Genomic DNA, 26,634 nt, shown 5'->3' on the forward strand with positions numbered 1-26,634 from the left:
TGAGAAAATATTATTTTACTTAAAGAGTAGTAGATGCTTGGAACAAACTTCCAGCAGACGTGGTTGGTAAATCTACAGGAACTGAATTTAAACATGCCTGGGATAAACATAGATCCATCCTAAGATAAAATACAGGAAATAGTATAAGGGCAAACGAGATGGACCATGAGGTCTTTTTCTGCCGTCAATCTTCTATGTTTCTATGCTTCTAAAAAGTACGCATCATGTGCAGAATGACCTGGGGAGGAAAACTTCGCGCTCTTGTCCACTTCTGCAGTGACTGGAAAATAGAAATTGAAAATGGAATTGGAATTGGAAAAGCCAGGCGTGTCAACAACCACAACCTTCCTGCCCTTCAGCAAAGTCTCCTCTTTTTGGCATGCTTGTGTTACTGGCTGAAATGGTCAAAGTGACATATGAACCTCAAAGTCTTCACTCCGCAGGATTGTGTTTCCTGTTGTAATATTCCTATTTCTGCATCTGCACACTGGGACAATCCTCCGTTCAGGTCCTGCAGCCCAAAAGGGAGAGGAGAGTAAAAGGGGACTGGTCAATATAGTAGACTGGTCAATATAGTAGCCTGTCCTTTCAACCAGGACAGTAATTTTAATTTTATTTTATTCCTATGTCTAAAATAATTAAAATTAAAATTAAAATTAAAATTAAAATTAAAATTAAAATTAAAATTAAAATTAAAATTAAAATTAAAATTAAAATTAAAATTAAAATTAAAATTAAAATTAAAATTAAAATTAAAATTAAAATTAAAATTAAAATTAAAATTAAAATTAAAATTAAAATTAAAATTAAAATTAAAATTAAAATTAAAATTAAAATTAAAATTAAAATTAAAATTAAAATTAAAATTAAAATTAAAATTAAAATTAAAATTAAAATTAAAATTAAAATTAAAATTAAAATTAAAATTAAAATTAAAATTAAAATAAATAAAAGTTACCTCAGCAGGCCTCCTTATAGGACAGATGCAAGTGCTTGCCTCGCTCCATTGGCTGAGCCCTCCTGGAGTCACAGCTGCATATCGGAACTGATAACGAAGATTTAGGGGGTAAACTTCCAGAGTGGATTCAACCTCAGGGCCTCCTCTATGGAAACATGTCCAGTTATCTTCTGCAATCCGAAATTCCATCTGGTAGTTGGAGACCAAAGCTTTCCCAATGGTTACCGGGTCAATACTGATCTGGAAACTATTTGGGTGCAATTGCTTAACTTTCAGAGGGGGAGGTCTTCTAAGAGCAGCTTCCAGCTCCTGACGTTCCTTGAGGACCTCCATGGTCAAGGTTAAACTTTTGGTTTCCAGCATCTTCAACGCATCCAAGAAACCCTTCATGCTCTCAGTGTTCATTTTCCAGAACATTTCAGCAGCAACATTATGCCTTCCTCCACATTCTCGGGGAGCAAAGAGAGCTGAGTTGTTGAATCTGAAGTGTTGAGGGCTTCCAGACTCATTCTGAGGAGACATCAGGTCAGCCTCCTTGAGGAACTCCAGGACAGGTGGGGTTCTCCCATCTGCAAAGGTGACCAGGAGTTGGATGTTATCTTTCACGTCTTTTCCCAACATGGAGAGCATGGAATCAAAGACGCATTTCTGGACATGAGCTGAACGGCCCACCAAACAGATGGCATCAACATAGTCAATGCCCCCTGGGGTGGAGAAAAATTCCAGGAGCTGCTTCTCCACCATTTTGTCTTGCTCTGCACTCCTTGTTCTTCCAAATCCTGGAGTGTCGATGACTGTGAGAGAATAGGGAATTTGGAAGCCCTTCTGATGGTTCACCACGTAGGCTGTGACTTCAGACGTCCTGCTTCCGGCTTCTCTTCTCTGAGTGGTTTCATGAATGAGTTTGAATCGGAAATTATCTTCCCATTGGACACCCAGGATATAATTGATCATCCCGTTGATCAGAGTGGTTTTCCCACATCCGGTTGCTCCCATCATCAGGATCACTTTGTTGGGCACTTCCAGGTTTTCCTTTCCAAGCTGGTATATGAGACAGGAGGTGGAGGCATCTGAGGGCACTTTCTCCAGAGTAAGTGTGAACACTAATGGTTGTCTGTCCTCCATGAGCGAGCTTTCCTGAAGGAAATGGTGGGCTACATTTTGTGTATCTCCCTCCTCCAATGATGTGGAGACCTCCACCTCCTCACTGGGGTCACTCAGAGCCCCATTATCACATATGGCCAACACCCGTATTTTATATGCAGTCTGGGACTTCAGACCTTCAATGGGACAAAATTCTGTTTTTCTCCCAGTCCTTTTTTCACTCCACTGGTCCTTCCCAGTTCCAGTCTCCACCGTTCTGTACTCCACCTTGTACTCCTCGACCACAAGTTCTGAAGCAACGATGCTGGGACTCATCCAGGCCACAAAGATGACAGAAGATCCTGCAGTGACCATTCTTAAAATCTCAGGAGGGCTGGTGGGAAGGGTCTTTATGGGTGGGCTCAGGTCACTGGATTTACTAAGGCCCAACTTGCAACAAGGAGTGTACTGGAACTGGTACTCTGTGTTTGGAGGCAGATCTTTCAGCAGGAACATCTCCCTGGTGTCCTCTGTCCTCATGGCATTCCAGTTTTCTTCTTCTGCAAGCTTGTACTCTACCAGATAGCTGGAGATTGTCGCCTTTCCATGTTCAGCTGGCTGAAACTTCAATTGAATGCTGTTGTGTCTCAGTTCACTGGTCAAGAAAGGGAGAGGTTTTGAGGGCAACTCCAAGTTTTTGCTGACCAGCTCCCCATCTTCATAAAGGTAAGTGGTAGGCCCTGGTGTGTCCACATCTGGGAGAGAGGCCACGACAAAACGGACATTCTTATTGGATTGATTGATGCTGAAAAAGTCTTTGATGGATTTGGCAGCTTGGCGAGCATTGCGGGTCCTCTCCTTGTTGTCAAACCAGGCCATGCCTTTCTTGACCTTAGGAGTGGACCTTGTGGACTCACCTGATTCTCGCAAGAATTGGTCTTGCAGCCAGTCATGTAAGCTCAAGAGAAGTGGCTCTTCTTCATGTAAAGAAGTGAATATAAAGGAGACCACATGGACATTCTGGGCATCAAGAACTATTTCCTCCAGCTTGTTTTGAGTTGAGATCACTTGTATTTCATTTAGAATATCCAGATAAGATTTGACAAAGTTAATTTCTCTTTTCTTGGTGTCTAGAAATTCATAGAGTCTTTGGCTGTTGAATGGAGACTGGTTGACGGACATCAAGATGTCCACCAGGGGCCCTTCCTCCTGCCTTCCTCCCCGGATGGAAGGCAACACTCTGGCCAGCTGTTTCTGGAAAGTCTGCCTGTGTTGCCTGCACAGATCCTTGAACTGGTTGATCTTCCTCTTGATCTCAGGGAAAGTCTCAGCAATGGGATCATTGACTAGATCATTGCTTTGCATCTGGGTTTCATTGAGTTCCTCCAAGATCTTTTCCGCATCAAAGATCAATGCTAGACTGATCTCGCGGACCATCTTAGCTGCTCTGGCATCCAGCTTGGTTAGAGGGTATAGCCAGACCCTCATAGGCACAGCCTTTTCCTCATGTTCCCCTAATAATTTTGGGAGAGTTTCATAAACTTTCATAGCATCTTGGAAAGTCACTGGATTTTTCTCCAAAGAGAAATCTCCGTGGAACTTACAACTGAAATTTGTAGCATTCTCTTTCTCCTTCTCGCTCACTTTGACCTCTGCTTCTCCCGTGATGGATATCAGCTTCTTGACTGTAAGTTGGAGACTTCCTTGAATATCTTGCACCGTCTCCGTTGAGGAAACTTCTCGGTCGAAGACAAAGAAAGCCTGGGCTCCATACAGGATGGCCGTGACCACATGGGTGGCTGTGCCATGCTCGAAGACGGCTGGGTAAGAGACATTCTGGATTCCGAGGTGGCTCATGGTCAGCTGTTCATACTTGGTGGTGGTTTTGTACTGAATGGTGACTCTGGCCTGTTGCTTGGACTTTTTGATGTCTTGAAGATACTTGGCCGACCCTCCCACTTCAACCAGACCTCCCAGGAAACTGGCCTTGAGGGATGCTGAGATGTCCAGGGCAGAGATCTTATCATCTATGCTGTCAGAAGTGATGATTTCTGATTCTGTCTTGGGCTGAGGCTTGGCCGTCAGGTCCTTCTGAAGAGAGCTGTAGTCCCAAAGGGTGACACCTGCAGGGAACAGGAGACGACATGAAGATAAATGTGAAACCTGACCTCCAAAGGCCTGCAGCTGGATAGAGAAGCCCCAGAGAGCTTGGACAAGGAGTCATCATTTCTCCCAGAGGATAACCTCAACTATCCAGCAATCCCCTCAGGAACCTCTTACATGTTTTGCAAAATACTGCAACCCCCCCCCAAAGGCTTTTGACTGAGTAGAGAGGTTTTGTCATTTTTCCACAGCATTTCAGTGAGTTTGGTGTGGAAATCTACCCTGTGTTTGGTAGGCAGGGCCAGCCCTGCAGTGTAATAGACCAGGGGCTGGATACACATTCCCAGGCAGAAGACCCTACTGGTACTGTTGTGGCTGGCTCTGGCCCAGCTCCTGCCCCAGGGAATGGGGAGGTGGATGCAGGTGAAAATTCAACATGTCACAGGCCTGTGTTATTGCCGACAGAATCAGATCAGAGATTAGGTTCCTCGGATGAAGAAGAAGGTAGGAGTGACTCAGCAGAGGAGGGCTTGGCACACAGCCAAGGCAGTCAATCTTCCTTATCTTCTATTGCTTCAGATGATGACATGTTGGACCCACGCAAGCGCAGAATTATGCATAGAAGAGACCAAGTAAGAACATATTACAGAAAATAAGGAAAGCCACCTGTGTTTGGGTGGGGCTCCAGTAATTAGGGTTGCGGCTATAAATAGCAGCAGCCCGGTTTGGCCATTGTGGAGGAATATCTGTTGCAGTTTCATCAGGAATCTTGTGTGCTGGACTTTGTTGCTTTTTCACACATTTAAAACCAAAGCAGAGCAGTGTGTGTGTGTGTCTCCCTTCATTGGAAGAAGAAGGGGTGTGAAGTTTCTTCACAGCTGCTAGCTAAGTACTTAATGACTGCTTAAGTGAAATTGTACAGACTACCTGGTTGTTTTGGGAAGAGTGCTCTTTGCAAAACAAAAAGAGTGCTTAGTTTATTTTGACTTTTGGGATAAAGAACATTGTTTTGAATTTTCAAACGTGTGTGTATGTCTGAAATTTGTATCCTTGAATTTTCGGGAGGCTCCTATCAGAGAGGCCGACAGAACAGGTACTAGCAGGCATGTGGAGGATGCCAGCTCTCAAATGTCCTTGGCCGAAGCCTGCACATTGATGGCAAGGGTCCGTCTCCCTCCCTCCCAGGTTTCCTGCCACCGTCCAACCTCTCCTCTGGCTCCTACCTGGGATGAGGGCATCCTTGCGACAGTCGTAAAGCATCCCCAGCTGGAAGGGGCGGCCCAGGGCTGGAATCTCAATGGCGTCCTCTTCCACTGCCATGCTTGGCTCCTGTATGTTGTTGACACTTCTGGTGCCCTGCAAGAGAGAAGAACCATTTGCGGGAGCCCGAGACTGATCTTTGAGGTGATGCGGGGTGTGGGCATACCACCACATTCCACCCACTGATGCTGGTCCGATTTCTGGGATGGCTGAGGGAGGCTCTTGGCCCAGAGCAACAGGGCAGGAACAGCAGGTACAATGCACAGCTGGTGGCAACTCCCTCTGAATATATATTTTTGGGCACAGATGTTCCTGGATTAGAGTCCCACGCCTTGTGTCAACTCCTTGTGTCAACTATTGGGGAACCTTGAGGACTACAAAGTTGCTCCTCTCCTTGATTCGTTTCCATCCATTGCTCCTTGTCCTGCCTTGGGGTGCTTTGGAGCAGTGTTTCCCAACCTTGGCAACTTTTTATTTTATTTTATTTTATTTTATTTTATTTTATTTTATTTTATTATTTTATTTTATTTTATTTTATTTTATTTTATTTTATTTTATTTTATTTTATTTTATTTTATTTTATTTTATTTTATTTTATTTTATTTTATTTTATTTTATTTTATTTTATTTTATTTTATTTTATTTTATTTTATTTTATTTTATTTTATTTTATTTTATTTTATTTTATTTTATTTTATTTTATTTTATTTTATTTTATTTTATTTTATTATTTTATTTTATTTTATTTTATTTTATTTTATTTTATTTTATTTTATTTTATTTTATTTTATTTTATTTTATTTTATTTTATTTTATTTTATTTTATTTTATTTTATTTTATTTTATTTTATTTTATTTTATTTTATTTTATTTTATTTTATTTTATTTTATTTTATTTTATTTTATTTTATTTTATTTTATTTTATTTTATTTTATTTTATTTTATTTTATTTTATTTTATTTTATTTTATTTTATTTTATTTTATTTTATTTTATTATTTTATTTTATTTTATTTTATTTTATTTTATTTTATTTTATTTTATTTTATTTTATTTTATTTTATTTTATTTTATTTTATTTTATTTTATTTTATTTTATTTTATTTTATTTTATTTTATTTTATTTTATTTTATTTTATTTTATTTTATTTTATTTTATTTTTATTTTATTTTATTTTATTTTATTTTATTTTATTTTATTTTATTACTTTACTTTACTTTACTTTACTTTACTTTACTTTACTTTTCTTTACTTTATTTTACTTCATTTCATTTCATTTTAATTGTTTGTTTGTTTGTTTATTTATTTATTAGATTTGTATGCCGTCCCTCTCCATAGACTCGGGGCGGCTCACAACAACAACAAAACAATGTACAACAAATCTAATAATTTAAAATCACTAAAAAACCCTTATTAAAAAGCAAAGAACTTACACACAAACTGGGAGGCTGAGGAAGAGGAGGGAGAAGCGGAGGGTCTTCTTCCTCAAAGCAGGAAGCTCTCACCTCTGAGCTTGGCAAGGGGGAGGGGGCAGCCGCAGCCCACTTCTTCCAAAGGCTGGGCCACCAATCTGCTGATCCAGTCCCAGCTCCGAGGCTCAGCCTGGGAATTGTAAAGAAAGCCTTTACCGTCTGCTTTATCTTCAGGGCGTTCAGAAAACGAAAGAGGAAGGACCTGAAGGAAAACAAACCTGTCGCCTCCCCTTTTGAAGCAAGCTGGCTGTTTAAATAGTCACCTTTCAGTCAGTTTACTTTGCAAGAAAAGAAATGTTGGAGAATTTCTTAAGAATAAGAAATGTGTTTAAGAAATGTGTAAGAAGGACCAGGGGAGACACGATAGCAGTGTTCCAATAGTGTTCCTAGAAAACTTAGAACTAAGACGCCTTAAACGTGATCTAAGTATTGCCCACAGGATTATATGCTGCAATGTCCTGCCTGTCAAGGACTACTCCAGCTTCAACCACAACAACACAAGAGCACATAATAGATTCAAGCTCAATATTAACCGCTCCAAACTTGACTGTAAAAAATACGACTTTAGTAATAGAGTTGTTGAAGCGTGGAACTCATTACCGGACTCCGTAATATCATCCCCTAACCCCCAACATTTTACCCTTAGACTGTCCACGGTTGACCTCTCCAGATTCCTAAGAGGTCAGTAAGGGGCGTGCATAAGTGTGCACTAGAGTGCCTTCCGTCCCCTGTCCTATTGTCTCTTCTATATCCCATATATCTTCTCTTCTATCCCTATATCTTTCTTCTATTCTCTCATTGATTATTTTATCCTATACTCTCTCTTCTATTCTTTCTCTAATTCTGTTTCCTCGAAGGTGTCCTCTATTACCTTCATTGTGTATTATTGTGCATTGGACAAAACAAACAAACAAACAAACAAACAAACAAACAAACAAACAAACAAACAAACAATATCTCAGGGGTTATCTCAATCCAGAGAGCCTCCGTGGGGATGGGGGAGGACGTTTTTACCTTTCCCCCAGTTCCAGGGAAGCCTTTGGCGCCTGAGGAGGGTGAAACATGAGCCGGGGAGAAAGGAGTCTCCATGACGTCAAAGCCCCGCCCCCGGGATCCCATCGTGGGATTCCCCACCTCCTTGTGCTTGTAGCGCCACTAAAAATAAAAGGAAGCAAAAGGAGGTGGGGAATTCCCCTCCTCTTTGTTTGCTGCAGCGACTTCGGGTTCAGCAAACTCACCCGAACTTCACGGCAAAGTTTGGGTGACTTCGCCGAACCTGAACTTGGTTGGGTTCGCCCAACACTAGTGATATATTCTTGGCTATTGTTGGAAGAAAAAGCAGGTAGAACTGGGGGACGGAGTTAAACATGTCATCAGTTTAGAGTCCTTGTGTTGCCACAAGAGAATCCAGTCCAATCTCCCTTGAATTCCTTTCACTCTTTTTTCATTACACTAGACATACCCAGTTCCTGCAAATGTTCTTCATATGTTTTAGCCTCCGGTCCCCCAACCCCCAGTCCTCTGTCTGTCTGTCTGTCTGTCATCTGTCTGTCTGTCTGTCTGTCATTTGTCTGTCTGTCTGTCTGTCTGTCTGTCTGTCTGTCTGTCTGTCTGTCTGTCTGTCTATCTATCTATCTATCTATCTATCTATCTATCTTTCTTCATCATTATTATCTATCTGTCTATCTTATGTCTGTCTGTCTACCTATCTACCCACCTACCTACCTACCTACCTATCTACCTACCTATCTACCTACCTACCTACCTATCTACCTATCTACCTATCTATCTACCTACCTACCTACCTATCTACCTATCTACCTATCTATCATTATCTATCGGTCTGTCTGTCTGTCTGTCATCTATCTATGTATCTATCGATCTATACATCTATTGATCTATAAATCTACCTACCTACCTATCTTTCATCCATCCATCCATCCATCCATCCCTCCAACACCTAACTATTTTCTTGCTAATCTTTTACACTTTTTAAGAGTAATTCCCTTTCAAAAATATCAACCAGTCAGTGAAGGTTCTTTGAAGAAAAAAAAAATGACTGCTCGTGTAAACAATTAATGGTTGTTAAGCATGGCAGTGTATATTATGACAAACAACACATGCTACATTATGCCAGCTGGTGTAATGATGTGATAATGTCTGACTCATTAACTCTGGCACACAGTTTACGATGCCCTTCTATGACAGGATTAATTGATTCACACATACATTAAAACAAAAATAACTAAATGGAAATTCAGCTGGAAGCTTGGCTCCTCACTTGCCACAAACCTCCACTAGTAGTTGCAACTCAAGGGTAATGTCCCTTTACTATAAGGACGCTAACAGTGGCAAACCATCTTTGATACAGTAGGCATGGATCAATAGATGTTTGGATTTAAATATAAGGAGATGTGTTTTTTTTTTTAGGATATACAAATTGGAAAGTTAAAAATATTTTGATAATACCCAAATTATTTATTTACTAATATTACATATTAGTGAGTGGTGCAGTAGCCTAGAGGTGGAGCCAATGATGGTATGCAATTTTTTTTACTACCACATTGTGGGTGTGGCTTATTTTGTGGGTGTGGTTTGCCAGCCATGTGATCAGATGGGAGTGGCTTGATAATCATGTGGCCAGTGGGGGTTGGCTTAAAGGACATGTGACTGGTTTAAACCTGGCCAACTTGGTGTCACTCATGTCAAAGGTTTGGGTTAGGGTGTGTGGCCATGTGTGGCCTCTCTTCGCGTCAGAAAGATACAATTTCCCTATATTTACTATTACTGAACATCCAAAATGTACTATTTAATTCTATGTATTTATTATTATTATTATTATTATTATTATTATTATTATTATTATTATTAATTAGATTTGTATGCCGCCCCTCTCTGCAGACTCGGGGCGGCTCACAGTAGTGATAAAACAATATACAATAGCAAATCTAATATTGGTAAGGGTAAAATGGGGGTTAGGGGATGATACTACGGAGTCCGGTAATGAGTTCCACGCTTCAACAACTCGATTATTAAAGTTATATTTTTTACAGTCAAGTTTGGAGCGGTTAATATTAAGCTTGAATCTGTTGTGTGCTCTTGTGTTGTTGTGGTTGAAGCTGAAGTAGTCGCCGACAGGCAGGACGTTGCAGCATATGATATTGTGGGCAATCCTTAGATCTTGTTTAAGGCATTTTAGTTCTAAACTTTCTAGGCCCAGGATTGAAAGTCTAGTATCATAGGGTATTATATTTCGAGTGGAGGAGTGAAGGGCTCTTCTGGTGAAGTATCTTTGGACATTTTCAAGGGTGTTAATGTCCGAGATGTGGTATGGGTTCCAAACAGATGAGCTGTATTCTAGGATGGGTCTGGCGAAAGTTTTGTAAGCTCTGGTAAGTAGTGTGAGATTGCCAGAGCAGAAGCTACATAGGATTAGATTAACAACTCTTCAGGCCTTCTTGGCGATGTTGTTGCAGTGGGCTTTGGCACTTAGATCTTTAGTTATTAGTATTCCAAGGTCCTTTACCGATTGGGGATTATCTGTGATAATTTGTTTAATCAGTTTGTATTTGAAGTTCTGATTCTTGATTGATTGGAAGAATCATGTGGATGAAATGCAGGATTGACCTGGATGAAATGATTGATGGGGGGAATGCCATATTTTAGTAGCAGACAAGAAAGGCAGCACAGATAACTCTAAAGGTTTTCCTCCTTAAAAGACAGAGCTACAAATTCCACCTGGAAAATTTGGACCAGTCCAGAGAAATGAATTCCAGAAAAAAATGTTTGGAATATTATAACAATTTGTCAGCTTGTAAAGAGAAGCTTTTAAAAGTCATGCATCCTTAAATATCCCCAGCAGCTGTTATCTGGATATGAATATATTTTTCTATCATATTCTTTTTTAAAAAAAAATATACACACTTAGTCCTTTTTTATATACATATAAATACCACGTATTTATTATTATTATTTTCTTAGACAACTTTAACCAAGTGATACTTTGCGGAAAAGAAAATCTGAACATGCTTTATTTTTATGGAACTTAAAATACACACATTGGTTCCTAATATTTGCCCGTAAGGGCAGAGTGCAAAATGAATGTTTTGGAGACCTGGAAATTAATCTACTGGGTTCTTGTGCAAGAGAGTGGTGTGTGTGTGTTTGTGTGTGTGTTTGTAAGTGTACAGTGTTGCATGGGCACATTGATAAATTGTATTGGGCCCATTAGAAACATAGAAACATAGAAGTCTGACGGCAGAAAAAGACCTCATGGCCCATCTAGTCTGCCCTTATACAATTTTCTGTATTTTATCTTAGGATGGATCTATGTTTATGCCAGGCATGTTTAAATTCAGTTACTATGGATTTATCTACCACGTCTGCTGGAAGTTTGTTCCAAGGATCTATTACTCTTTCAGTCAAATAATATTTTCTCATGTTGCTTTTGATCATTCCCCCAACTAACTTCAGATTGTGTCCCCTTGTTCTTGTGTTCATTTTCCTATTAAAAACACTTCCCTCCTGGACCTTATTTAACCCTTTGACATATTTAAATGTTTCGATCATGTCCCCCCTTTTCCTTCTGTCCTCCAGACTATACAGATTGAGTTCATGAAGTCTTTCCTGATACGTTTTATGCTTAAGACCTTCCACCATTCTTGTAGCCCATCTTTGGACCCGTTCAATTTTGTCAATAACTTTTTGTAGGTGAGGTCTCCAGAACTGAACACAGTACTCCAAATGTGGTCTCACCAGTGCTCTATATAAGGGGATCACAATCTCCCTCTTTCTGCTTGTTGTACCTCTAGCTATGCAGCCAAGCATCCTACTTGCTTTCCCTACCGCCTGACTGCACTGTTCACCCATTTTGAGACTGCCAGAAATCACTACCCCTAAATCCTTTTCTTCTGAAGTTTTCGCTAACACAGAACTGCCAATACAATACTCAGATTGAGGATTCCTTTTCCTCAAGTGCATTATTTTACATTTGGAAACATTAAACTGCAGTTTCCATTGCTTTGACCATTTATCTAGTAAAGCTAAATCATTTACCATATTACAGACACCTCCAGGAATATCAACCCTATTGCACACTTTAGAGTCATCGGCAAAAAGGCAAACCTTCCCCACCAAACCTTCTCCTATGTCACTCACAAACATATTAAAAAGAATAGGACCCAGAACAGACCCTTGTGGCACACCGCTTGTAACCTGTCTCTGCTCAGAAATATAGTATTGAATTAAACCTTTGGGAGAAATTATGGGAAAAGAATTATAAATCAACAAAGTCAGCAGCCTATAAGGAAAATCTTTACAAAATGTTTTACCATTGAAATCAACCTCCAGCAGGAATGGCCAAAAGTATCCAAAATGTTCACCTTAATGTTGGAGATGTGGGTATAAACAGGGTACTTTCTATCATATGTGGTGGACCTCTCTGAAAGCTAGAAAATATTGGCAAGGGATTGGCAGAAAGAAATTACATGACCAAATTAGAAAAGAAACCAGACCTATTCCTATTTGGTATCTTAGAGGTGAACATGGACAAAAGGATCCAATACATAATACTGCATATATTGACAGCAACCAGAATGGCACTTGTGCAAAATTGGAAACAGGCTGATAGTCCACCAGAGGCAATGACCATTAGAAAAATTGAAATTGAGTGCACAGGGATGGATAGGTTGACAATGAGATTGAATGAGAGAGATGAAGTCTGGAGTAGATGGTATACCTGGTTAGAGAATAGAAAGATAACTACAGAATAAGAATTATATAATATTATGTAAGATTGATGAGTGTATTGTATATTGTGCAAGTAGTAATACAATTACAATGAGTGCATAATATAGTATAATGCATTTTATAATTAGATCCTATGAAAGTTATGGACATCAGTGATACCAATACAATTCACTGTAGTTCCCTCACCACTGTCAAACTATTCACTAAAGCTTCATTACTATTACTATTAGCCTTCTCGTCGTTCCTATCACCCATCTCCTCCTACTCATGACTTATATGACTGTAACTTGTTGCTTGCATCCTTACAATTTAAATTAATATTGATTGTTTCCTGATTGCTTATTTGTACCCTATGACGATCATTAAGTGTTGTATCTCAAGATTCTTGACAAATGTATCTTTTCTTTTAAGTACACAGAGAGCATATGCACCAAAGACAAATTCCTTTTCGTCCCATCACACTTGGCCAATAAAGAATTCTTTTCTATTCTATTCTATTCCATTCCACTCCATTCTATTCTCCCCCTCCTCCTCCTTTTGTTCTTGTTGTTCTTGTTGTTCTTGTTGTTCTTGTTGTTCTTGTTGTTCTTGTTGTTCTTGTTGTTCTTGTTGTTCTTGTTGTTCTTGTTGTTCTTGTTCTTCTTGTTCTTCTTGTTGTTCTTGTTGTTCTTGTTGTTCTTGTTCTTCTTGTTCTTCTTGTTCTTCTTGTTCTTCTTGTTCTTCTTGTTCTTCTTGTTCTTCTTGTTCTTCTTGTTCTTCTTGTTCTTCTTGTTGTTCTTGTTCTTCTTGTTCTTCTTGTTCTTCTTGTTCTTCTTGTTCTTCTTGTTCTTCTTGTTCTTCTTGCTCTTGTTCTTGTTCTTGTTCTTCTTATTCTTCTTATTCTTATTATTGTTGTTGTTGTTGTTGTTGTTGTTGTTGTTGTTCTTCTTCTTCTTCTTCTTCTTCTTCTTCTTCTTCTCCTCCTCCTCCTCCTCCTCCATCCCATCCCATCCTATTCTAATGAAAGAAAGTTTTCATTTTGTTTGTTTTTTCTGTTTTTAATGTTGAAAATGTTCAGTAAAAATTATTTTATATATTAAAAAGAGAGAGAATTTGCAGAAAATTTGATGGGAAGGTTCATGTTTCCAATACATAACATAAAATATTGTCACATCAAGGCAAACAGTGAGGCCCATGAAGGTCATGATTACCTTCTCTTGCAGAAGGCAGATGATTAAATAATTCACCTTGGCGTATTCCCTCGCTATCCCCGAGAAACGGTGTCATCAGCCATCTCTTGCTATTCATTCCAGATGAGGAAGTGGTGCCAAATGTTTCTCTCGGAAAAGGTGGTAGCCCAGGAACAGGTTATACTTGGTAATGGATCCAGAGAACAGCTGGACAGATGCAACCTGTCAAAGCATGCGGAGAAGATCAATGAAACACCGGTATTCTTTGCTCAATGATACAGAATGAGCACTTTATCAACACCCTTAATTAAACTCAGCTTTGCATTTTGAAGGGGATGTGGGCCTCACTACCTCGCATTACGCTGAAGATCCTGGAACTCATCATTGAAGAGATGGTTCCAGGGAGGAAAAAAAAAATTCTACTTATTGCACTTGGGTTCAGAGACGGTTCGATTTGTAAATACATGGCCCTGTGACGCCCAACTTCTTTCCCATTAGATGTTGTGGTCAGATTCCTTGGGGAATAAAAATATCTTCATTTCACAAAACCAGTTGCTGAGTGTGATAATCCAGTTCTAAATGGACACAATCTTTTGCCCAGCTGTTTAATTGCAATGATATGCTTGAAAACAACAACAACAGGGATAATAATAATAATAATAATAATAATAATAATAATAATGTCAAAGCCAGAATTGAAAAATCAACAGACGATCCAAAGTGCAGACTCTGTAAAGAAACAGATGAAACAATCGATCACATACTCAGCTGCTGCAAAAAGATCACACAGACTGACTACAAGCATAGACATGATGCTGTGGCACAGATGATCCACTGGAACTTGTGCCAGAACTACCATTTACCAGTGGCAAAGAACTGGTGGGATCATAAGCCCGAAAAAGTGGTCGAAAATGAGCAAGCAAAACTACTGTGGGACTTCCGACTTCAGACTGACCGAATTCTGAAGCATAACACACCAGACATTGTGATCGTGGAGAAAAAGAAAGTATGGATCATCGACATCGCAATCCCAGGAGACAGCAGAATTGAGGACAAGCAGCTAGAGAAATTAATGAAATACGAAGATCTAAAAATCGAGCTGCAACGACTCTGGCATAAGCCAGTGAAAGTGGTCCCAGTGGTGCTTGGCACACTGGGCGCAGTACCAAAGGATCTCAGCGGACATTTGAAAACCATTGGAATTGACAAAATCTCCATCTGTCAATTGCAAAAGGCCGCTTTACTGGGATCGGCAAACATAATTCGCCACTACATCATGCAGTCCTAGGTGCTTGGGAAGCGCCCGATTGGTGATGAAATACGAAATCCAGCATAGTGATCTCGTTTGCTGTGTTGTACTGAAATAATAATAATAATAATAATAATAATAATAATAATAATAATAATAATAATAATTGCTAACCAGATGATCCTTGGCAGCTGGAGTGGGCACGCTCACTCCTACACATGCATATATGCGCTCTGTGTGAGATTTGGCTTTTGCACATATGCAGCAAACCAAATATCATGAGATTTCAGCTATTTTCGCCTATACTTTTGCTTCTGCAAAAATACTTGAAATCTTGTGAGCACAAGCGAGATTTGGGCTATTTTCATTGGTATTTTTGCTTCCGCGCATGCACGGATGCAAAAAAACCCCGGTGAATGTCGACCCAGGAATCTATCCGTCGTGTCGTTCCCGGCCCGAAATCTATCAGTGTGCCATTTCCGGGCCATTTCCACTGGCCGAACAGCATCCCCACACATGGGGGGGTGGGGAGTAGCCCTTGACTGGCAATAACAAAGCAAAATCTGCGCTCTAGTCTGCATTATAGAATAGAATAGAATAGAATAGAATAGAATAGAATTTTATTGGCCAAGCCCCTCCTAAACCAGTGAAAGAATCTGGTCCAGCTGATGAAAAAGGGTATGCCATCTTCTTCATTTATTCCAAGATTTTACAGATTTGTTCCCCTCTGTATCATAGAAAAAATGTACTCCAAAATATTGTTTGGGTTTATGCAAATTATGGAAATATTGCAGTATATTCTGTGTTTTTATACCAATTTTTCTCACTCCACTTAACTTATACTGATATATCAGTGTTTTCCTTTGCATTGTCATTATACTTGTTTCTAAGAATTACATGCATTATGATTTCTTTTAATTTGTTCTTTCCAGACGGGTTAGGAAATAATGAACATAGTACTGTTCATAGACCCTGTTTTTTATGTATGCATGTACCGGTATATATCTGAATGTACATACTTCTTAGAATCAAGGAGCAAAAAGGTCCAAAGACAGGCTACAAGAATGGTGGAAGGTCTTAAGCATAAAACGTATCAGGAAAGACTTAATGAACTCAATCTGTATAGTCTGGAGGACAGAAGGAAAAGGGGGGGACATGATCGAAACATTTAAATATGTTAATGGGTTAAATAAGGTTCAGGAGGGAAGTGTTTTTAATAGGAAAGTGAACACAAGAACAAGGGGACACAATCTGAAGTTAGTTGGGGGAAAGATCAAAAGCAACGTGAAAAAATATTATTTCACTGAAAGAGTAGTAGATCCTTGGAACAAACTTCCAGCAGACATGGTTGGTAAATCCACAGTAACTGAATTTAAACATGCCTGGGATAAACATATATCCATCCTAAGATAAAATACAGGAAATAGTATAAGGGCAGACTAGATGGACCATGAGGTCTTTTTCTGCCGTCAGTCTTCTATGTTTCTATGTTTCTATGACACACAAGGAATTTGTCTTGGTGCATATGCTCTCAGCGTACATAAAATAAAATATACATTTGTCAATGTGGTACGACACTTAATGATTGTCATAGGGGTCAAATAAGCAATGAAGAAGCAATATTAATAAAGATCTTAGGATATAAGCAACAAGTTACAGACATACAGTCAACATGGGAGGAAATGGGTGAAAGGAATGATGAGAAAAACTAGTAGAATAGAAGTGCAGATTTAGTAGAAAGTCTGACAGTGTTGAGGGAATTATTTGTTTAGCAGAGTGATGGCGTTCGGAAAAAACTGTTCTTGTGTCTAGTTGTCTTGGTGTGCAGTGCTCTGTAGCGACCTTTTGAGGGTAGGAGTTGAAACAGTTTGTGTCCAGGATGTGAGGGGTCAGTAAATATTTTCCCCACCCTCTTTTTGACTCGTGCAGTATACTAGTCCTCAATGGAAGGCAGGTTGGCAGCAATTGTTTTTTCTGCAGTTCTGGACCAAGATTAAACAGTGAGAATGCTTTTGTGACATTGCAAAGATAAACACTCACCTATGGTGGTGGAATGGATCACATCATTAACTCGGATGACACCTTGTGAAAAAGTGATTAATAGGCTACAGGAAAGCAGAGACAAATGAAATGAAATCACCGTTGCTTTCTTGAACTCTTTGCAATGTGGCTAATAGATTATGGTCAGCAGGAACATTTTTCCTGATGTTAATTGCTGAAGACTCTTAATTGGGGAATGGATTCGTTTCAGCCAGGACTGAATTGTGGCTTAAAACCCTTGGGTCAGCCCTTAATATATGAAATATATTTGAAAGCTCCAGAGTATATCTAGAGTCCTTATAAAAGCATTAACATTTGGGACGACAACTGTTTCAAATACTGATACAGTGATACCTTGTCTTACAAACTTAATTGGTTCCGGGACGAGGTTCTTAAGGTGAAAAGTTTGTAAGATGAAACCATGTTTCCCATAGGAATCAATGGAAAAGTGATTAATGCGTGCAAGCCCAAAATTCACCCCAACAGAAGTCCGGAGGTGGGGTTTCCCAGTGAAGGGAGCATCAGTGAAATTGCAGCAATAACACAGAGGTCCGGAGGTGGGGTTTCGAGGACTTCGGTGTTTTTGCGATGCTGCGATTTCACTGATGCTCCCTTGGCTGGGAAACCCCACCTCCGGACTTCCGTTGCCAGCGAAGCGCCCATTTTTGCGCTGCTGGGATTCTCCTGCTTGGATTCCCCTGCAGCATCACAAAAACACGGAAGTCCGGAGGTGGGGTTTCCCATGGAGGGGAGCCTCAGGGGAATCCCAGCAGCGCAAAAATGGGTGCTTCGCTGGCAACGGAAGTCCGGAGGCAGGGCATCCCAGCAGCGGCAAAGGGTTTGTAAGGTGAAAATAGTTTGTAAGAAGAGGCAAAAAAATCTTAAACCCCAGGTTTGCATCTCGAAAAGTTTGTATGACGAGGGGTTTGTAAGACGAGGTATCACTGTATTTCTTTTTTTAAATGCACGTCCTTTTTCGAACTTTTGGTGTGAGATAGCTGCTTGGTTGCAAATTAGCATGCGCCTCTCATTTTGATTCTTATACGTGTTTCTTAATAACCTACAGCAGGTGCCACACTTAAGAGTTGAGCCGTGATGGTCCAGTGGTCATAGTGTAGTACTACAGGCTAATTCTGCCGCCTGCCGGATGCCTGCAATTTGGCAGTTCAAATCTCAGTAGGTTCAGGCTTGACTCAGCCTTCCATCCTTCCAAGATCGGTAAAGTGAGGACCCCAGATTGTTGGGGGCAATATGCTTACTCTCTGTAAAGCACTTAGAGAGGGCTGTGGAGCACTATATAGTGGTATATAGGTAAGTGCTAGTGCTGTTGCTATTATTGGAAGAAGAAGAAGTTGATAGTGGCGAGGGGGGCATTTGCCCAGGTTCACCTGGTGCACCAGTTGCGGCCCTATTTGGACCGGGAGTCACTGCTCACAGTCACTCATGCCCTCATCACCTCGAGGCTCGAATACTGTAACGCTCTCTACATGGGGCTACCTTTGAAAAGTGTTCGGAAACTTCAGGTCGTGCAGAATGCAGCTGCAAGAGCAATCATGGCCTTTCCCAAATATGCCCATGTTACACCAACACTTTGCAGTCTGCATTGGTTGCCGATCAGTTTCCGGTCACAATTCAAAGTGTTGGTTATGACCTATAAAGCCCTTCATGGCATCGGACCAGAATATCTCCGGGACCGCCTTCTGCCGCACGAATCCTAGTGATCGGTTAGGTCCCACAGAGTTGGCCTTCTCCGGGTCCCGTCGACTAAACAATGTCATTTGGCGGGTCCCAGGGGAAGAGCCTTCTCTGTGGCGGCCCCGACCCTCTGGAACCAACTCCCCCCCAGAGATCAGAATTGCTCCCACCCTCCTCGCCTTTCGTAAGCGCCTTAAACCCATCTGAGATATTCCCTTCCCCCTAGGCCTATGCAATTTATGCATGGTATGCTTGTGTGTATGTTTGGTTTTTTAAATAAGGGTTTTTAAAAATTATTTTAAATATTTTAAATATTACATTTTGTTCTGTCTGGGTTCCCCCAGACCTCAACACCAACTGGAAAAAACAGCCAGACACTCTGGTAAAAGCAAAAGTACTTTATAGCTGGAAAAAATAAACACAGAGGAAAACCTGTTCTTCCCAACAGACAGGCTATAATACTTTACAGCAGAGTCCTGATGTCCAGACAATACAGCAAGCTTCTTGCTGGCACACCCACCCCAAGGTTTCAGTAGTCAAAGGCACAAACCAGGATTCCAAGACGCCAAAGTTCACAGCTAGGTCCCAAGACTCTCAAAGATAAAACTCCACAAGCCAGGAAGGGTGGGTCTGCCTTTTAACCTTTCCAAAGAGCACCACACCCAAACCCAGCTGTTGCCTCTTTAATGCTGAAAGTACCTAGCCAATTGGTCCCTTCGCTGTGTAGCTCTTCTCTGTCGCAGATCAATTATGGCTTGTGCATTTTCCTCTAAGGAATCCAGGCTGCTTGCTGGGGAGAGCTCCCTCTGGGGGGACCCTGGCTGTCCTCCCTCTTCTTCAGCCTGGAATTCCTCCTCCTCGTCTGCCTGCACCTCCTGTTCCTCATCCTCTCCCTCTGAGCTGGAAAACCGACAGAAGATCAGCCGTTCCCTGAGGGGCCTCAGACGGAACCACAACAACATTTGTTACATGTTGTTTCATTATTGTTGTTAGCTGCCCCGAGTCTACGGAGAGGGGAGGCATACAAATCTAATAAATGAATGAATGAATGAATGAATGTATGAATCAATCAATCAATCAATCAATCAATCGTGGAAGTCCCTGAATCAGGGAACACTATTCCCTCTTTCAGACATGCATTCTCAAATTTCCAACCTCTAAACTGCAGGCCAAAGAATCCCAAATTGAAAAAAAAAAAAGATTTCTGCTCAAAACTTGCAGAGGAGAATTTAAGGAGAATGTGCAGGAACAAATTAGCCTTGCCATTAATTTACTATTAATTATGTGTCTCCTTTAAAAAGAAACGTCCCCCGTTGCCATTCTTTATTCAAACACATTATCCCTAAATTCATCATGTCTGTGGTTGTGGATCCCCCCCCCCGTTCTCTTTTCGCGTCTTTCCCCGCCTCCTTACAACAGAACAGCTCATTTTCCAAGCTGAACAATGCAACGAAACTCACAGTAACCTTAATGACAGTATTAAACTCTTCATTAGGCGTCCTGTTGATGGCTGCAGTGTATTCTGGTCTCCTGGTAATGTCTGCTACCATTTAAAGCAAATTAATTTCTCATTTCTCGCTGGTGGTCATAATTCTCAGCGTGGGACACATTACCGATGACCTTAAGGATGGACAGGCAACAAACATCATTAGCAAAGCAAGTGGCACCCTCACGTATGCATCATCTAGCAAACGGTCTTCTTTCTTTTTCTTCTTCCTTTTTTTTTTTTAAAAATAGAGTTTATTAATTTTTCATTTTTAAAAAAAAAAATCCAAAAGCACAATAAGTACAGTAAGTAGTTCTGCACATTTTTCTTTTGAGCTTCATTACATTTTATACACTTATATACTGTACATTTAATCATGCTACACTTAATCCTATTTTCTTAGAATAGCTAAAATACTTACACGTTATACTAAATACTTATACATATACACACTTATATGTTGTACATTTCTATATATATATAGGATTTAAGCGATCTATATAATTGACCAGTACATTTCTATATATATCTAGAATTTAAGTGATCTATATAATTGACCAGTATTAGATAAATTAAATTATGAAAATGAGGTTTGAGAAGTTAAAGAAAGGGCAAAGAAGAAGAATTTGTTTGTTTGTTTGTTTGTTTGATTGTTTGATTGATTGATTGTTTGATTGATTGTTTGATTGATTGTTTGATTGATTGTTTGATTGATTGTTTGATTGATTGTTTGATTGATTGTTTGATTGATTGTTTGATTGTTTGATTGATTGTTTGATTGCTTGTTTGATTGCTTGTTTGATTGCTTGTTTGATTGATTGTTTGATTGTTTGTTTGATTGATTGTTTGATTGTTTGATTGTTTGATTGATTGATTGATCGATTGATCGATTGATCGATTGTTCGATTGTTCGATTGTTCGATTGTTCGATTGTTCGATTGTTCGATTGTTCGATTGTTCGATTGTTCGATTGTTCGATTGTTTGATTGTTTGATTGTTTGATTGTTTGATTGTTTGATTGTTTGATTGATTGTTTGATTGATTGATTGATTTTAATGCCGCCCTTCTCCTTAGACTCAGGGCGGCTTACAACATGTTAGCAATAACACTTTTTAACAGAGCCAGCCTATTGCCCCCACAATCCGGGTCCTCATTTTACCCACCTCGGAAGGATGGAAGGCTGAGTCAACCTTGAGCCGGCGATGAGATTTGAACCACTGACCTACAAATCTACAGTCAGCTTCAGTGGCCTGCAGTACAGCACTCTACCTGCTGCGCCACCCTGGCTCATTATATTTAATATATTTACATAATGTGCTTCAATTTTAGCTTTCTTTTCATTTTATTTTCCTATGCCCGATCCATTGATACCAGCTGTCTCAAATTTCAAAATATTCTTCTTCTTTACCCTCTCTTTAGCTTCTCAAACCTCATTTTCATAATTTAATTCATCCGATACTGGTCAATTATATAGATCACTTTTCCCCTTAGGCCTGCTTGATAACCACTGTATACTCTATTATAAAATTGGTTAATTAATAATTCCTTCCTCTTGCCACTAAGCAGACCTACACGGTTAAATTAAAAGGTGGTGGCTTCATTACACAGAACGTTCCAAGACACTGAACCACGGGCCTAATTTCACAAGCAACGGATTTCTGCTTGGAGGGGTCCCAGATAGAAACATAGAAACATAGAAACATAGAAGTCTGACGGCAGAAAAAGACCTCATGGTCCATCTAGTCTGCCCTTATACTATTTCCTGTATTTTATCTTACAATGGATATATGTTTATCCCAGGCATGTTTAAATTCAGTTACTGTGGATTTACCAACCACGTCTGCTGGAAGTTTGTTCCAAGGATCTACTACTCTTTCAGTAAAAAAATATTTTCTCATGTTGCCTTTGATCATTCCCCCAACTAACTTCAGATTGTGTCCCCTTGTTCTTGTGTTCACTTTCCTATTAAAACACTTCCCTCCTGAACCTTATTTAACCCTTTAACATATTTAAATGTTTCGATCATGTCCCCCCTGTTCCTTCTGTCCTCCAGACTATACAGATTGAGTTCATTAAGTCTTTCCTGACACGTTTTATGCTTAAGACCTTCCACCATTCTTGGAGCCCGTCTTTGGACCCGTTCAATTTTGTCAATATCTTTTTGTAGATGAGGTCTCCAGAACTGAACACAGTATTCCAAATGTGGTCTCACCAGCGCTCTATATAAGGGGATCACAATCTCCCTCTTCCTGCTTGTTATACCTCTAGCTATGCAGCCAAGCATCCTACTTGCTTTTCCTACCGCCCGACCACACTGCTCACCCATTTTGAGACTGTCAGAAATCACTACCCCTAAATCCTTCTCTTCTGAAGTTTTTGCTAACACAGAACTGCCAATGCAATACTCAGATTGAGGATTCCTTTTCCCCAAGTGCATTATTTTACATTTTAGCAAAGCACTGTCTTTACTTTGATTTTAAGAGAGTGGTCGCAGAGGTGGGTTTCATCAGGTTCCGACCTGTTTTGGAGAACTGGTAGCGGAATTTTGAATATTTGGAGAACTGGTTGCGGAAATTTTGAGTAGTTTGGAGGATTGGTAAATACCACCTCTGGCTGATCCTGCCTCATCTATTCTCTGCCTCCCAAGTCCCAGCTGATCGGGAAGGAAATGGCGATTTTGCAGTATCCATCCCCTGGGAGGGGATGGGGCAGAGGTGGGCAGTGTTAAGTCGGGAGAAAGTATGTGACTCTGTTTCACTTGATTCGTTTATTGGGAATGAGCAGCTAGCAACAAGTGTAACAACCCGGCTTTTCGATGGCGCATGCAGCTAGGGTTTCTTAAAGGGCTAGGTGACCGTAGACAGCCGTTTGTATTTTCCCGCCACTGCACAGCCAATCGCTGCCATTCTATGCAAATAGGCAAATTCAAATAATGATTGACCTAACTTATTTACATTGGAAGAGAACAGGTAGCAGGCAGGATGGGGTGGAACGCAGTTCCACCGGCGGAAATGAAGCTGTGTGCCCAGCTCCAGCTGACTATCCCCCCTTCCCATCCTCTTCCTCCTCCTCGGAAAGCGGCAGGGAGACCAGCACCGGCAGGAGTTGCAGGGGGCCCTTTTCCTCCCGCCTCTTTTCTCAACAGCTGATTGGCACCCATTCACCTAGCTACCCAACCTGAGGCAGGGGGGCGACCCAGGAAGGAGAGCACGTGAAACGTGAAGCAAATTGTCACCCCATAGAGCAACACTGGTGACATTGTAAGTTGAGGACTTAGCAGTTCACTTGAATGATGTTGAAACTCCACCCTTCTTCTCCACTGACCCCCCTGACGTGCCAAATACATCACTACAATATTTAACCCCTTCCTTTCCGTAATATCTTCTTCCAGACCTCTGTTCTCTACATTTTTGAACCCTTCTGAATTTAGGGTTAACCCAGTGAGCATCTGATTCTCCCTCGCTAGATCTTGAACTCATAGCCCCATCCTGTGGCTGGCCTCCCACCTGTTCTACTACCTGTAACTCTGGGCCCCCCCACTAATTCATAAATGCTATCTGAATCTGAGTCCTCAATATCTTCATCATCTTCCAACTGATCAGGAGTATGTACAACAATCAGGAGTGAGCTGCTGCCCGGAATCAACTACCTCTGGAGATCCACACCACCGCCACCCTCCTGGCCTTCTGGAAAGCCTTAAAAACATGGCTTTGCTGGCAGTCGTTGATCTATACCACTCTGCTCCAGCCCAAAAGTGATTACTGTTTTTGTATTGGGATTTTAATCATTGTATACTGTTTTTTATCAGTGTATGTCGTCCAGAATCCGTCAGGAGTTGGGCAGCTTATAAATTCAATAAAACTTAAATGCTGCTAAACAAATAATTCCCTCAACTATTTACAAAGGCAACATTGCTATCATGATTAGTCTTCTCATCGTTCCTATCACCCATCTCCTGTCACTTATGACTGCAGGACTATAACTAGTTGCTTGTATCCTTATGATTTATATTAATATTGATTGTTTCCTGATTGTTTATCTGTACCCTATGACAATCATGATTTTACCTCATGATTTTGCCTTATGATTTAACCTCATGATTTTACCTCATGATTCTTGACAAAAGTATATTTTCTTTTATGTACACTGAGGGCATCTGCACCAAAGACAAATTCCTTGTGTGTCCAATTACACTTGGCCAATAAAGAATTCTATTCTATTCTATTCAGCATGCAGTAAATATAGTAAAATGTATACATGGCAGGAGAACATCCTTTCTTTCTCCCTTAGACTTTGGCTAAGGAAACTCCCGATGCAGTTTGCCATGATAACTAAATTTATTATTAACTGTGTATTTCATGATGTTAGTGACAATATGTTAATGTGATTTTTCACATCCTCCTGCAGCGAACAGATGGCTCCTTTTACTTTACTTTCCACATCAAGTGTGATTATTTCTGGGTGCCAAAAACCTCCTGCCGCTCTTCGGTCTCCAGTCTAATTTTTTATGTTGGTAAAACACAGCGGGACTTGTTATCCGTTGGATGGTATCTTAATAAAAGGAGATGTGCCAACATATTGACATCATATTCAAGGGGAATATCCCATCCTTCCTCACCCTTAACCTTTGCCGACTTCCCACCTTCCCAACACCTTTTTTATTTAAAAGGAAGAACATAAAAGAAAAGATACCTTTGTCAAGAATCATGAGGTAAAATCATGAGGTAAAATCATGAGATAAAATCATGAGGTAAAATCATGATTGTCATAGGGTACAAAAAAGGCACCCTAACAAAGAGTGGTTCCACCAGTTTTGATCTGCCGCATTACTGGTTTTAGAACCACTGTAAAACTAGAAACCCGGCCTCCTTTTGTTCTCCTATCGTGGCTTCTCACCCAGGGACCTAATCTCTCTCTCTTTCTCTCTCTCACGTGCCCTGTGTAACGATAATTAGCCATAACGCAATTAGAAGTCAAGTGTAAGCAGGAATACATTAACACAGAGAGATCAGAGTTTGAGTTAAATTTCAACAGGAAAGACACAAAGGAAGATACATTGCAATGGAAAAATCACGGTAAAGCCTTCAAACCATGAGCAATAAAGCTTTACACGATACCCCCCCTTAATTAATTAAAAAAAAGATTGTGGGCTAGAATTTTTCCCTCAGGAAGTTATGACTTACCATCTGTTTAAAAAAAAAAGATTTCACAATACCTAAACGTATCTAGTTTATTACAAGACTCGTATCATGGTCTGGTTAACACAACTGTTTATTCAAGTCTTTCTGTCTGTCTGTCTGTCTAGAATGGAATGGAATATTTTATTTATTTATTTATTTATTTAATTAATTAATTTGATTTGTATGCCACCCCTCTCCGAGGACCCATCTAGTCTGCTCTTATACTATTTCCTGTATTTTATCTTAGGATGGATCTATGTTTATCCCAGGCATGTTTAAATTCAGTTACTGCAGATTTACCAACCACGTCTGCTGGACGTTTGTTCCAAGCATCTACTACTCTTTCAGTAAAATAATATTTTCTCATGTTGCTTCTGATCTTTCCCCCAACTAACCTCAGATTGCGCCTCCTTGTTCTTGTGTTCACTTTCCTATTAAAAACACTTCCTTCCTGAACCTTATTTAACCCTTCAACATATTTAAATGTTTCGATCGTGTCCCCCCTTTCCCTTTTGTCCTCCAGACTATACAGATGGAGTTCATGAAGTCTTTCCTGATAAGTTTTATGTTTTAGACCTTCCACCATTTTTGTAGCCCATCATTGGACCGATTCAATTTTATCAATCTCTTTTTGTAGGTGAGGTCTCCAGAACTGGACACAGTATTCCAAATGGGGTCTCATTAGCACTCTATACAGCAGGACCACACTCACAGAACAGAACAGAACAGAATATGGAATGAAATGGAATAGAATAGAATAGAATAGAATATGGAATGGAATAGAATAGAATAGAATAGAATATGGAATGGAATGGAATAGAATAGAATATGGAATGGAATAGAATAGAATAGAATAGAACAGAATAGAACAGAACAGAACACTGGGTTCTCAAGTAGAAATGTTCTTAAGTAGCAGTAATTTTTCTCATAGGAATCAATGTAAAAGCAAACAATGTGTGCAAACCCATTAGGAAAGAAATAAAAGCTCAGAATTTGGGTGGGAGGAGGAGGAAGAAGAGGAGGAGGACAGTCACTGCCGAAGGAAGAAGGTGAGGTGAATAAAAAAAATCCAAAACTTTAAGGCTTAAAAAAATAGAGGGACTCTGAGGCAGCGCCCAGAGAAAGGAAAATGCTCCGTTTGCTCTGGGCTGCCCAGAGCGAAGGGAGGGTTTCCTTTCTCTGGATGCTGG

General features: G+C 40.1%; 1 protein-coding gene across 1 annotated transcript; it reads right to left on the reverse strand.

Annotated features, from left to right (window-relative positions):
- On the reverse strand, positions 1-25,223 carry LOC139170027 (uncharacterized). The gene is made up of 6 exons (XM_070756729.1): positions 25,197-25,223; positions 7,892-8,032; positions 6,911-7,045; positions 5,368-5,500; positions 959-4,164; positions 1-511 (listed from the first exon to the last, which is right to left on the reverse strand). The coding sequence occupies exons 1-6, from the start codon at positions 25,221-25,223 to the stop codon at positions 389-391; spliced, it is 3,765 nt and encodes a 1,254-aa protein (XP_070612830.1). The 3' UTR covers positions 1-388.
- Between the last annotated feature and the right edge of the window lie 1,411 nt (positions 25,224-26,634).

This window comes from Erythrolamprus reginae, chromosome 7 (assembly GCF_031021105.1).
Source record: "Erythrolamprus reginae isolate rEryReg1 chromosome 7, rEryReg1.hap1, whole genome shotgun sequence".
Classification (NCBI taxonomy): Eukaryota; Metazoa; Chordata; class Lepidosauria; order Squamata; family Dipsadidae; genus Erythrolamprus; species Erythrolamprus reginae.